The sequence below is a fragment of the Chelon labrosus genome (genome assembly GCF_963514085.1).
Source record: "Chelon labrosus genome assembly, chromosome: 7".
Lineage (NCBI taxonomy): Eukaryota > Metazoa > Chordata > Actinopteri > Mugiliformes > Mugilidae > Chelon > Chelon labrosus.
In genome coordinates this window covers 3,918,326-3,932,921 of record NC_140343.1, presented here as the reverse complement: position 1 = coordinate 3,932,921, position 14,596 = coordinate 3,918,326, and the positions used below count along the sequence as shown (strand labels likewise).

Sequence of the window (14,596 nt, the reverse complement as noted above, 5' to 3'; positions counted from 1 at the left end):
TGTGCTGTGTGCCTTTAACCGTATTAGAATCGCATGCCTCTGGATGAACTGTTCATAGTTTTCACCTTGGATACAATTAAACCTCAGAAGCCTGGTCATTTCAACAAAAGAGCGCCTGGCAAACCTTAAATGGTGGAAAATGATGTGGAAAAAAACTGCATTTCACCCGTTTTTATACCAGTGAATGGAGACGATTAAGCAAAATGACTGCCAGCTCAAATCATTGTGTTGAGGGGGTTATTTTAGTCATGGCGTGAAGGTGTTTTCGGCGTCAAATAGTTCCGCCTCGTTTCTCAGCATACTTGCAGCAACGCTTGTCGTATGTGGAATAACTGCATTAGACCCGGGTGACCCTGATGAAGGCCACGAGCCGAAACGCGCCGGTCTGATAAAGTTGTTCCATTTACCGATAGTGTTGCCGGAGACTTGCCCTTCTCATATTTATTTTCCTCCTCTGTGCACCGTGCTAGGAGGTGAAAGGAGCCAAAATTGGAATGCACAGCTGTAATTTCTGTTTATTCACTTTCTTGTCACTTGAATTCATATAAATATTTCTAATATTGAAAGAAAAAAAAACATGCATGCCTAACGTAAAATTGGCCCTATTCTCTGCATAATTTGAGGAGTTGCTTGACTGCAATACTATAAAACGTCACCCAGGGTTTTGGCACCGAAGTACGAACATCTGCTTCTGACCGTTAAAGTGGAATCACTCATCCAGCGAGACTGTAAACACCGTGAACGCTCTTTTCACACATATGATTACTCACCTGGCCTCAGAGCAAGGGTGTGATGATGAGCTGCATACGGAGGAGAGAAGAGGTGAAAGAAGGAAGCAGGAGTAAGCGTTAAAATGGTGGTAATAGGTTTTCTGTAAATGCAGACGGTGGTCAAGAGTTTACCTCGTTGATTCTCCATCCCTTTACCGTCGTATTACATGCTCAGCTTTAAACTCTGTGCTGCACAGACTACTCACACTTGGTCTCCGGCGGCCTTACAGCACGGAGACTTATTGTTCAATACTCTTCACACACAAGCAGGCAATCAAGATGCAGCCTCTTGACTTTTCACTGGCTGTAACCTGAATGACTTTCTCTTAAACCCGTTTACACCGGAGGCATCGGCTCATGAGGTTGTTTGTCTCTCGATCGCCTTGCAGTGTGATGATTTGATTCCTCAGCAAGTGTCGTGTGTGCGTGTGTGTGTGCAGACTTGTAAATACAATTTAAGTCCGCTAAACCACAGAGGAGTCACAAGGCCGGTAGCCAAAATCTTCACATTGTCTTGCAGACACTAGCATCTGAGCTGATTTCAACCCACGTAGAAGGCTGTTCACTCTGGAGACGGTCTCCTAGGCCCAGTTCTTGCTGACTGCAAGAATTGTAAAACAGTGACCCTTTTACTTTAGAGAGAGTTTAAAACATGTTCAAATAATCATACCTAATTTTTACTTTCACACATACACTGATCAGGCATAACATTATGACCACCTTCCTAATATTGTGTAGGTCTCCCTTGTTCCGTCAGTTGTGACTCATCAGAGAATGGACAAGGGCCTTCTGAGGGTGTCCTGTGGTGTCTGGAAACACAATGTTGTTAGTGGGGGGGCTTTGAGGGGAGGGGCCTCTGTGGATCATCCCAAAGATACTTGGTCAGTTTGGGATCTAGTGAATTTGGAGGCCAGGTCAACACCTTGTACTGTTCTTCATGTTTTTTTTTTAGTTGTTCCTAAAGTGTTTTTGTGTGTGTGTCTGTGTCAGGCTGCATCCTGCTGGGGATGGCTGCTGCCATCAAGGAGTGTCATTGCTATGGGGTGGGGGTGCTTGGTCTGGTCTAGGTGGGTGCTACATGTCTAAGTAACATCCACACCTATGAATGTCAGGTCCAAAGGTTTCACAGCAGAACACTGAACTGTCACAAGATGGGTAATGTTATTTACTTCTCCTGTCAGTGGTCATAATGTAATGGCTGATCGGCGTAAGTTATGTTTCCACTTTCTTTCTTTCCTTCTTTCGCTCTCTCTCTCTCTCTCTCTCTTCCTGTATCACTTATGTTCCGCTCTATTACCCTTCAGTTTGTGCTGACATTTAATATCTGTTTCCAAACTGAACCACCTTCGTGCCAGAAAAGTAATCACTGCAGAGGATTTAACCAGCTGTGTGCCACTGCATCTGTGCACCTACAGCCCTACAGGTGTTCTCCAGCAAACATGCTCAGCTGTTAAACTTAACCTTGGTGTGATGCAAAACCTGAGTAAATGCAGGAGTCCTATATCACACATCAACTGAATTTTGAGACACGCGTGAAGACCATCTGAAACCAACAAACCAACTTGCACAGACTTTAGGGGTCCTGCCTCCAACGACTGGCACTGGCCATGTTCAGACCTTGCATTAACATCCGTCCCGGGTAATCTGATAACAAGTGTGCTAGCTTTGAGTACCTCTGTTCACACCTGCCATTAAAATGCAACTCCACATGGAAGAGCACCCCTGTTGAGTAGGCAGTCCTTAACGTGGCCAGGACTCATTGAGTGTTCACAATACTAAAGAAGTGCAGACAAATGTGACCTAGACCACCTAGAAATGAGGTCAACTCTCTTAAATGCATCCTCAATGTATCTTGAGTGTGTTCACACCTGTACGTTACGCTTGTCACTTGTGATTGGATTCCCCCAGAACAGGGATATGTTGTCATGTTTGCTTTGCCATGACTTTGAATCTATGATTTTTGCCGCTACTGCAGCCTTCAACTCAGTTTTTACTTTATAAGTTTTAAATTAGTGCAGATTTAGCTTGTATGCTTGTTTTTGCTGACTGTAAACTCTAGCTGAGCCTAAATGGAACTTCTTGGTCTTGGTCCGAGGAGTCGCTATGCCCATATCATATTTATAATTGGCTTGGCAACATAACAGTCAGTATGCATGTCTTCTCCCCAGAGACTAGAGCTGTACTGTTTTTATACGGCCGTGGTAAATTGCATCCACTTTGCTTTCCTGTTCTGAATCAGTCACTGATTAAACCACTTGGATGAAAACCGGCAGGGCTTTGAGCCCTTAGAGCAGACATTGAGAAACATTGCAATAAGTTCAAAGACATGCAAATGAGTGTCCGCAAACTATGTGGCTGTATGGCATCATTAAAACGTAATGAGGTAGCCATTAGCTAAGGAAACAAGAAATATAATTTAGAATAGTTCGGACAACAGGAGCATCAAAGGCAGCTATTACAATACTGATGGCACCGAGGGCATAGAATTGCTCAAACGTGTTGCACACATGCATGTGTTCCTGACAATTTCCAGACTGTACATTTTCAAATAAAGGACCACCTGATGTCGAGCTGCAATTGAAAGCAGTCAATGGAAATTGGAAAGGAAATGAAAAACCTTTTCTTAAAGGTAACACAAGCATGCTGCATGCTATTTTTGGTCCGCCGCATATTGTTTGACACCGTGGCCCGCTGTGTTGGAAATGTGGCTTAGTTTGACCAGCAGGCCTTCCTGAACCAAAGAGAGGTTGTTGTTTGTTTCTCTCTCTCTCTAAGGCCAGCTGGAGGTGGGCATAAGAAATCTGTGGAAAGTTAGCAACGGGTTATGTTAGCTTGCTGTTCAGCTAAAAACCTAACCTAACCAACCTAACCCAACATATAGCTGTTGCAAGCATAGCGTTATGTGACAAAAATTAGGTTAATCACTAAGTGGTAATGTGGCCTCTGGTTCCTCCTGGTTTTGGTTTGTCTTTGGTGATGTTGCAGAAGGTCTCAGGAACACCACTGTCCAAGTGTGGAGTAACACTGTCATGCATTGTAATAGACACAAACTGGATGCGTCGTCAGCATCATGCAACAGCGTCCAATTTTTGGCAGCACGACTTCTTTTCTTGTTGGCCTTTTCTGACATTTGAACAAATGCACCACAAGCTAATGGTCCACAACATGTCTTGCATTTGGGCTACACGGTGGTGTGGTGGTTGGCACTGATGCCTCACACCCAGAAGGTTCTGGGTTCTCTCCAGGTACTCCAGCTTCCTCTCACCGTCCAAAGACATGCTCGTTATGTTCATTGGAGATTCTAAATTGGCCGTAGGTGTGAGCGTGAATGGTTGTCTGTCTCTCTGTGTTAGCCCTGTGATAGACTGGAGACCTGTCCAGGGTGTACCCCGTACCTCTCGCCCAACGGCAGCTGGGATAGGCTCCAGCCCCCCTGCGACCCTCCAGAGGACAACAGAAAATGAATGAATAAATGAATGACTAATTTCAAAAGATGCAATTTTCAGTGTTGAAAGTTACTCTGCATCTAGGGTCTCCAACAGAAAAAAAATGAGTCCTACACTGAGAGAATATAAAGAAGTTGAGTTTAGTTCAGACTATATCCCTCATTGGAATAAACAGAGATAAGATTGAATGCAGTGCATTATTTTAAGAGGCTCTTTGGTTTTGCTTTGGCTGTGAATCACTTGTCTAAATAAGCCTTTGTTACACACAGCCCACAGGTCTTTCGCCCGAGGTTTGTTAACAGAAAAATCTGAAAAAGTCCTTGAGCTTGGTATCTAAAGTAGAACTTCAGTCAATTATTACATTCAGCTACCGGAGCTCTTCAGATACACCGCGCTGTTTACCTTGTACCGGGATTTACAAAGCACAGTTCAGTGCGCTGTACATACACCAAAGTTGAACAATTGTGAAGTTAAATCTACAAGAATCAACAAACGATCACCCCAATATATTTGACTTAGTAAGAGTTCTGTTCCCTGAATTCTTTTTAGAAGTAGGACATCCTAACCCAAGGTGTCAAATGAGCACCTTCACCTGAGTAAGACTCTCACTCTTGAGTTTAACGGCATGATACAACATCGCAGGAAAAGCCACAGTACAATGATCTCTCTGGCTTTTTTCCCCTCAAGAGCCCACGACAAAGTTGTAAATCTGAAGCCGAGGCTGCCGGCAGTGACGGAAGCCAGAACCTGCCGAGACTCCCTGTGTTTTCTTATAGCCTGTGTGTGGGAGGGTGCAGTTTGTTTGACAGACAGATGGACGGACTGTAGGAGGATAAACAAAGACTTCCTTCGCCCCTCGTCGTCTGTCTCTTCCTTCCTTTTCGTCTCGCTTTCATATTTAAACCTTCTTTCTTTCTTTCTCTTTTCCCTGGTTTCTCCGTTTCCCTCAATGGGTGTAACAGGAAGCTGCGAGACTAAGGAAAACTCCTGCCTTCTGCAAATAACTTGTACTAGGATGCTTATTTGTGGGAATTAGATGGTAATAGCAGAGTTTCCTTCTGGCAAACAAGACTCAAGCAGATATCATGAGGAATTTCGGTGTCAGTGGCTGTTTTTCCTCCATCCTCTTTAAATCCCCAGCTCGCTTTGAATATTCTTCTCTGCTGTCTTCTGTAATTGGCTTTCACTGCGGCAAACAAGTTCAGTGCACATGGGTGGATTGTTGTGTCTCGTTCTGTGCAGTAAGCGCACCGCAGAGACGCTGTGTTGAAATAGTCACTAAGTCTTTGCTCTGGTTTATATTCATTATCGATCCCTCATGTAACATCATCAGTGATGTATTGTGCACGTGCTTGAATCATGTTTAGATTCCATGTGTACGCTTTAGTCAGATGTATGTTTATCTCGTTCCTTATCCTCTCTCTCTTTTTCTATCTCTGCTTGGCCGGCCTCAAGCAGATGGGTACCTCCACATGTGCTTAAGGTTCTGCTCAAGGTTTCTTCCTGTTAAGATGAAATGTTTCCTTGTCACTGTCCCCTCAGTGCTTGCTCTGGGGGTTTCAGGCCGGGTTTTATAAAGCGCCTTGACACAATTTGAATTATTATTGACGTTTTACACCGATCAGCCACAACATTATGACCATTATGACAGGAGAAGTGAATAACATTGACCATCTTGTGACAATTCAATGTTCTGCTGGGAAACCTTTGGACCTGGCATTCATTTAGATATGTAGCACCCATCTAGACCAGACCAGGCACCTCCACCCCATAGCAATGACACTCCTTGATGGCAGCAGCCATCCCCAGCAGGATGCAGCCTGACACAGACACACACACAAAAACCCTTCAGGAAAAACTAAAAAACAAAACATGAAGAACAGCACAAGGTGTTGACCTGGCCTCCAAATTCACTAGATCTCAAACTGATCAAGTATCTGTGGGATGATCCACAGAGGCCCCTCCCCTCAAAGCCCCCCCACTAACAACATTGTGTTGCCAGACACCACAGGACACCCTCAGAAGGCCCATGTCCATTCTCTGATGATTCACAACTGTTTTGGAGGCACAAATATTAGGTAGATGGTCATAATGTTATGCCTGATTGGTGTATGTCCAGGGGTTAGCGCTTTCACCTCACAGCAAGAAGGGTTTGGGTTCAAACTCGCTGTTCTCCCTGTTCCTGTGTGGGTCTAATCTCGTTACTCAAGCTTCCTCCCACAGTCCAAAAACAGGCTTGTTAGATTAATTGTTCTAAATTGGCAAGATGTGTGGACGTGAGCTAACTAAGGAGGTTTATCTTCCTTTGTTAGTCCAGTCATAGACTGGCGACCTGTCCAGGGTGTACCACATCTCTTGCCCAAGGTCTGGTAGGATTAGACTGCACCCCCTCCAAGGATATGGATAATAGTAGTAGATAGTAGATAATTGATGCTTGGATGTCGTCATCCTCATCACCTTTGTTACCTTGCTCTTTTCAACATCCTTTATGACAGTTTTTCAAATGCCGCCACCCTTCCTGTAGCTCAGTCGGCCGTTTATTTTTTTTTTTTTATAGGATACACTCCAGGCATCGTTCAATTTCTGAATAATCTTCGTAGCTGTTTGGGCCCGCAGTGCCGTGGCATTTTTTGGAGTTATAGAAGCTGGCTTGAAGGGATGCTGTAATTGCGGGTCAAAACAAGGTGACATGTTTCAGTTTAAAAAGCAAAAAAGGCAGTGTTTGGCCCAGAAGGAGATTTGTTCCTGCTGTTTCTCTGCCTTTTTGTGTAATTTGGAAGCTTGTTTGAAAGTGTTTTTTTTGGCTTGGCGTGACGTTCTTTATGACCAACAGGGGGCAAAACGTTTCCAACACAAGATCATAGAGATAAAGTCTTGATATCCTTTTAATCCATAGCTCCAATTATCTTTTTTACTTTGATTAGTTTTTATCTCTGTGAAAAGCCCACTGTGTGCTCTTTGGTTCTTGTTTTGTGGAATATATTTGTTTGAGCCTTTGTTTTTTTGTTTGCAGTGTTATATAGGGAGCGTGATAAGAGCTGTGTGACCTAACCAGAGCTCTAGAAAGGTTAAAGCTGCTGCTGTGCTTCTTCAAAACATCACGCCATTGAAGTCCTACCTAGGACATTCTACGGAAGTCCACAGTGGTATTTTGCGACTGCAAATATAAGCCCTCTGTAAAGGGCTTGTAGGTTAAACTATCATTGTTATAAGTGATAGGAATGGTTGTTGTTCTTGGAGATGACTGTGCAGATGTACATTTGAAGTGGGATTTCTTTTCCATCTGTGTTATGTCTTCCTCTGCAGCGGCCGACAGCCTGTTTATGTCTGTCTACTCGTTCTGTTTCTCTATAATTGGGAATAGTTCCCTCTGTCCACGGTGCTTGAAAGCCAAACATGTCATCATTTTCCCTCTCTGTTGCTTTCATCGGTGAATCATCGCGTTCGCTCTTCCAGTTACTGAAGCTTCGCTGTGTGCCTGACTACGCTCACAGTTTCACACAGTCCTGTTTAACATCCTCTCAGAGTTACACCGGTGAAATAAAGGTAGCGTTTTAAAGTTGTTTTAAAGGAGAACTTTAGGAGAAAAGAGAAAGTCTCTCCTTTTCTGTCTGTCACTCACAAACATAGACACATATCAGTTACGTCAGTACATTACGAAGACTTAAAATAATTTCCTGTAGATTTACTCTAGCCTTAATTTCCTGCAGACTATAACTTGAACCCATAGCCTCAGCACCAAGATGCCAATCAGCTGTTGCCGTCTGTGGTTCTCAGCTACCCGGCCTATGCTATATTCAAAAAAGCAAAGTTGAAAGAAAGACAACTGGACTTTTGCCTCTTGTCCAGGAAGCTTTTTCATTTCTAAATGACCGGTCTTGAGTTGGGGTTTTAAGGTGCCTGAAGACTAAAGTCCGTGAGCGTCTATGACCCTAGTCCTTGGCATTGTGTCCCGCACCGTTGGCAGTAGTCACACGCCCACCTTGGCGCCTTTTTAGCCACATCAGCATGTTAAATTGGCAGTGAAATGAGTCGGCGAGAGAGATCAGTCTGATTGGCCGTTCAGTTTAGCGAACCAGTGCAATAGAAGAGAAGCATTAAGCGACTAAACCAAGCAAATGACCAAAGTCCAGAGGGTGCACACAGAAGGTTTTCCTTTTCCATCTTCTTCTTACCTGAATGTTCCAATGAGGGAATAATTTGACACCTGGAATTAAAAATGCAGCCCAACTGATCAGCATGATCCAGTAGAGGTCCGCTCCGTATGAAGCTCATGCTAGCGCTCCAGCTAGCTGTAGCTCTTTTGCTTTCCCATTATTCCCTCTCACCCAATCTAAAAAAATATGCATGTTAACTGATTGAAGGCTGTAGTCTTTGCGGTGTGTACCAGAGCAAATCTTCGACAATAGCCTGCGTTGTCGCTTGTTCTTGGATGTCATTTTGGTGTGTCCGGGCCTTAACTTAAAAACACCTTAAGATGCAGTGGTTTACTTTACTGGTATTACTTTCTTATCCACATAAGAAACACACAACCCTATAAGGTGACCATATTAGGTCCCCACCAGTGGTCATTTATCAATCTTAGTTCCATTTTAGTAATTTTTATCTTTCATAGTTTAAGTCAATAAGAAGTCATTGTATTTTTGTCCACTTCTAATTATTACGTTTAGTGAAACTGCAACTAACAACGCTAATTTTGGCGTCTTCCGAAGTGATGTTGGATCACACATCACAGACGGATAAAAGTGGTAGCATACACAAGAACGATTCATTGCAGGAGCTACATTTACGGACAGTTTTAGTGATACGCTCTACTGTACATTGTTTAAATATGTGTCAGTAAAAAGTCAGAACGCAATAAGATCATGTAGAGCAAAACAGCAACTTGTAAAGTACTTAGATGAGACTTATTTAACTTCATAGTTAGCTTAATGTTATGGAGGTTGCATAAATAGCTCGTGCTTCTTTAAATACCGTATACTTCCTACCTAATTTGTAGCCACAGGGCTTGTGGCAGCTTGCTAGTTTTGGTGGCTACCGTCAACTGCCTCGGCTCAGATTGGCAAACTTCGCTTAACATTCCAGTCCTGTCTCGTCACGTCAACAGAAAAAGGTGCGAATTCCGCCCTAGTTTTTGTCAACAGATAGTTTTAGCTCGTCAGTGTCTCGTCATTGTCACAAATATTTTACGTCTTTAAGTCACATCTTCAGGAGACCTGCTGGTTCATTACACGATGGCATAAAAACAGCTTGTCCTCTTGGATAATTTCCCCTCGTTAACCTAAAAGACACATGTCAGACAGGCCATCAGTCTTGTGTCCCGCTCATGCTGGCACTCTTAAGTCTGCGCTCCCCTCATTGTCTACGTGTCACCGGACGGCACTTAAGGCGAGACAGATGGCGAAATGTTCTGGCGTAGATTCACTTGGGCGGGTTCGGGTTCAATTTAATCAGGTGTCGACTTGTTTGGCGAACCCCACCCTGCGTCACAGTTCCAGTCACTTTGAGTCACTTTGCATTCCCCTGTTAGCGATGTGACATTGCTTGGATTCAGTTCGCAACCTGGAATAAGCGCTTAGACCTGGCAGCGGTCCACCTGTATTCAAATGGAGGAGACATAACAAAAGACAAAAGGACTAGGGAATAAAAAATGTGTCATGGTAAACAGATTAACTGATTGTGCCCTTGAAAAAGTATTGTGTTGCAATCAACTGTAAAACCATTTTTATATGAAACAACAACTTATTGCAGTGTTTGAAACAAGCAGCAGCTTTATTCAGTATTTTATCTGGATATAATAATCCGTGACGTAAATGGGTGTAAGGACTTGTCTTTTAAGCCTTACCTGTGAGACTCAACACGACCTCTCAACCTGTGTTAGTCATTTTCTACATGGCTTCGGGGCATAACAGGGTATTGGAGATTCCATATTACTCCCAAGGTCTCCGTGCTGGGCTGAGTGCTTTTTTTTTTGTTCTCTATACCAGCTTTTCACCTTGCAGCACTCCAATGGGAAGAATAAGGATGGGGAAATCTAACCAGAGCCACTGTGCATTCAAGCTCAAGTGCCTGCACTTTATTCCATTCACTGAACACTTGAGAATAAAATGTGGCATTCCATTTTTGAAACGGAAAATGTTTTAAATATGTGGTGCTGCTTGAACGTTTTTGCATCTCTCATAATTGTCTACATTTCTGCATAAAAAATACTCAAAACATCGCTCAAGTCCATAAAGAGAACACATTCAAACACAGAAAACAAAAATATTCAAGGAGAGTGCAGCGATCATGGCAACTAAATGTTTCCGGTAACTGCAGATCAGTCTGGTGCATTTATTTATTCAAGAAAATTAATCATTCGTACGTAACTGTGAGTTGCATAAGTGAGGGATTCCTTGTTTTCAGCATCTAGCGTTTTCCGCATCTGGTGTGTCCCGCTTCTGCAGCCATAACAGCAACTGAAGTTTTTCGGTAACTGCTGATAAGTTGCCTACAGCGGCTAAAGTTTCCAGTAACTGCTGATCAGTCTGGTGCATTTATTTATTTATTTAAGAAAATGAATCATTTGTGCATAACTGGGAGTTCCACAAGTAAGTGATCCCTTGTTTTCAGTGTCTGCCGTTTCTGGTTCTGCAGCCATAACAGCAACTAAAGTTGTTCGGTAACTGCTGATCAGGCTTGGAGGAATTTTAGCCCATTCCTCAGAACAGAACCGCTTCAGTTCTGAGATGTTGGTCGGTTTCTTCACATAAACTGCTTGCTTCAGGTCCATCCACAACATTTCTATTGGATTAAGATCAGGACTTTGACCTTAGGCTGTTCCTAAACATTAATTTTGTTCTTCTTGAGAACGACTTGTGTTCTTGGGGTCGTTTTCTTGCTGCATGACCCAGTTTCTCTTAAGATTCAGCTCATGGACAGATGGGTCCATCAGTGGTGGTAAGTCGTCCTGGGCCCGATGCAGCAAAGTAAAGCAAAGACAAGGACCACCCCTGTGTTTAACGGACGGGGATCTGATGCTGGAAGGCATTAAACGAGCTTCTCTTCACTTCTCTCTACACTGTACGTGGTGGTCTTAAATCATCTCTTCACCCTCAACTACCAGCGATGCTTTATTCAAGGCGGAGTGCGGCTAAGGCGAAATATCTTCAAAACAAAAACCACCGACGGAGAATGAATGAATGAATGATGGAGAGGCCGCGGTGTGTGACAGGTTACCGAAGCATTCAAACAATTAGGATTCTTTGTGCCGTTAGATGAAGAGGGGCTGAGTCCCAAAGCTCATTATCGCTGGAGTGGTGCATTTCAGGGCCACTGATCTGCATTCTCTCAGTCATCAGCACTCATTCCACACTGGTGCAACTAATCAGCAACTCTACATTTCAAATTCAGAGTCTTGTTTTGATGATCACTTGTTCTCTAAGGCGTTTTATCGATGCTATTGCTTGTCCTCATTCCACTTATTTATTCATTCGTGTTTTTTTCTTTTCTGTGTGGTTCAGTTGCAACTTCGTTGAGCTAGTTTTGAAAACTAAGTAGTTTTGACTAATTTTACTTTGAAATATATATATATATATATATATATATATATATATATATATATATATAATAAAATGCCATTTTTGATACTCACCTTATCTTTTCTCTTTCTCCCCAGTTCCAGGCTTCAGAGGAGGCTTCTCTGCTGTTGTCCAGCCCCAGGATGCTGCTCCCAGCGTCGGGCACGCTGCCGCCCAGTGCCCCCTTGTCTGTCCACCACCAGATCCAACTGCTCCAGCAGCAGCTCCAGCAGCAGCAGCAGCAGACACAAGTGGCTGTGGCACAGGTGCGTTTACACAACACACCGTGCACATTCACCCAAAAAGGCCTGGTTAGAGACGAGTGTAGATCTGGGAATTGTACCGGATACCTAAAATATCTGCTTGAGTTTATTAGAAATATATATATCTATCTAACCACAACACTACACAAAACTATAATCTTGTGCTTTCAACATGTTTCATTTTTAATTTACACTTCAGATCTACCTCCACATACTGTTATGAGTGGTACTTCAACCTTGACTTTATCGTATGTTGCCTTGGGAACTGCTGCAGTGGCTTCACATTCTTTGGTTCCGTAATTACCCAGTTTAATTTAAAGTCACAAGAACAATGACAGCAGCACGGACCTTGACTTGGCTCTCTCATGCGTGATCTTTTTTCTTTTCTTTTCTTTTCTAAAGTTCATTGTGTTTGGCTGTAGCTGGAGGCAAACCTTGACAGCTGGGGAGTCATTCATGATACACACAAAAGCAATTATGTTTACAGAACAGATATTGAATTCATCCTCACTGATGTATAGATACATAGACTTTTTGTTGTTTTTTTGGTTCCCCCGGCACCAATTTTCCCCTGCAGCGCAACATACATACCTGCAGTGTATAAGAGACAAATAAGGTGTATTACTTTATTCAGCAGAGCTTTGTGCTCAGAGCAGGTGTTGCACAAAACATGCTCCTTCTAATTTTAGTATCCTGTGCCTGCATCAAAGTGAGTGTGATATAAAGATTATAAATAAATCTTGTTTAAAATGGGGAACAAAATAATATTATCCGCATATGGAACTTTTGAATAAAGGTTTATTACGTACAGTTCTGTTAAATATTGAGTAGTGAACCAAAGGACTGAATACTGAGAAAAAATAAATAAATTATCGATAGATTAATGCTTTGTTGCACCCCTGCACAGTGTACGTGGATGCAGGCGTTATTGCCCACATATCTGCAGTAAAATATGGGTTTGAAAAGAGGAAGTACCAGGTGCACCCAGCACCAGACATCACTCATCCAGTCTGAGTGGCTGCAGTGGGAGAAGTAAACAGTGACAGCTATGGTCTGAGACTTATGAGCTGGACCAACACACACATATATATATATAAAGTTTGTCGGTCGGCTCGAAAAAGGCCTCGAGACTGGAAACTTCTACTCGACACACACTCCTGACCCAAAAGTGTCTGAGTCGGTTAAATACTGATGCCTCACAGCATCCAGAGGAAGGATCCGGGGGTCCTGATTAAAGCGCCCGTTCACACTGAACTTCTTAGTCGTCCCCACGTCTTAGCCTGAACGATGCTGGACAGACTGCTGCCACAACTGACGGCTCACACACTGAGAGGGAGCGTGCCCGTACATAAATGCTGTTAATTATGCGCTGATGAAGCCAGAGGTCAGTGCCCACCAGCAGAAACACTGGTGTCAACTTTTTATTTTTTTTTAATTAGTCAAAACAAGCTTTGGCACATGAAAGGAAGTGTTTTATCTTGCGTTGAAGCGTCTTTAAATGTTCTATGCTGAGGAGGTTGTCTCTGACCTTGGCTTCCTTCGCCATTTAGCAGGGTTTCCCCAGTGGTCTTAACTAGGCTGAGCTGCTGTAACGGCTCGCTTCCACGCTGCATTTAAATTGGTTTCCACTCACTTCAAGTTAGTTTCTTGTAAGACTTTTGTCTGTGTGCATTTCTCCTCTATGGTGTAACTCTGTCGTGGTAGTGCTTGAATTATTAGTAGAATTATCAATAAGCAGACAGAAAAATAATATCCAAGTCTGTGGTTCTCAACGTTGGGCTTAGAAACCAAAAGGGGTCACAAGATAAAGCTGAAGCCTGAAGATAACTATTGTGAAAAAAATAATATATTTTTCTTCTGAACTGCTGGAAACTTTGGACCAAACGTCCAGTTGAAACAATATGAGAAGTCGTCTGTGAAGGTTTTCAGTCATCCAGGTCATGGTATATCTTGGACTTGTGAGTCTTCTCAAAAACTCTACAAGTCCAGTTGCCTTTTTTGAACCTTATTTGGAAATATGAGAAGTCTGAATCTACACTGTTAGCTTTTGTCTCCCCCTTTTGGCTGTGAGAGTAACTACACAAACAAACCTTCTATTCTTTCAGTGCTCTCTAAAAAGGAAAAGCCACGCCCGATGCTAATCCATGCTTGTTGACACCATCAATCAACCCAGAGTTTCTTTCTTATCAGGAATAGGAAGTTTTCTCTGACGTTTTTTGGAGTCTTTCTAGGTTGTTTGCTGCCCGGGATGGAGAAGATAGCCAAAGTGATCAAAAAACAAGCTGTAACAAGGGGGGGGCTAGACTTGTAGACATGGTCTATAATGGGTCATTAAAGTACCTTACATTAGGGAAGGACACAAGATCTTAACAGTTTCGTCCAAGTCTTTAAAGAGATCCTTGTCCTGGACTCACTCATGTTTCTGTTTAAACCCCAGTTGACCTCCAGTCTATTAGAACTGAAGAAGTTACTTGGATAGAACATCTTTAAGACACTCAACAAGTCCAGTTGTCCTTGTTTCAGCTGACCTGGATGACTCAGTACCTTCACATACCTAA

General features: G+C 43.0%; 1 protein-coding gene across 1 annotated transcript in view; it reads left to right on the top strand.

Moving 5' to 3' along the window:
- LOC311490481 (carboxyl-terminal PDZ ligand of neuronal nitric oxide synthase protein-like) overlaps window positions 1–14,596 on the top strand; it is a 201,652-nt gene that overhangs the window by 139,380 nt on the left and 47,676 nt on the right. Inside the window, exon 8 of the mRNA XM_084547974.1 lies at window positions 11,874–12,041. Within this exon, the coding sequence (XP_084404100.1) occupies window positions 11,874–12,041 (168 nt within the window). The remainder of the gene's footprint in view (window positions 1–11,873; window positions 12,042–14,596) is intronic.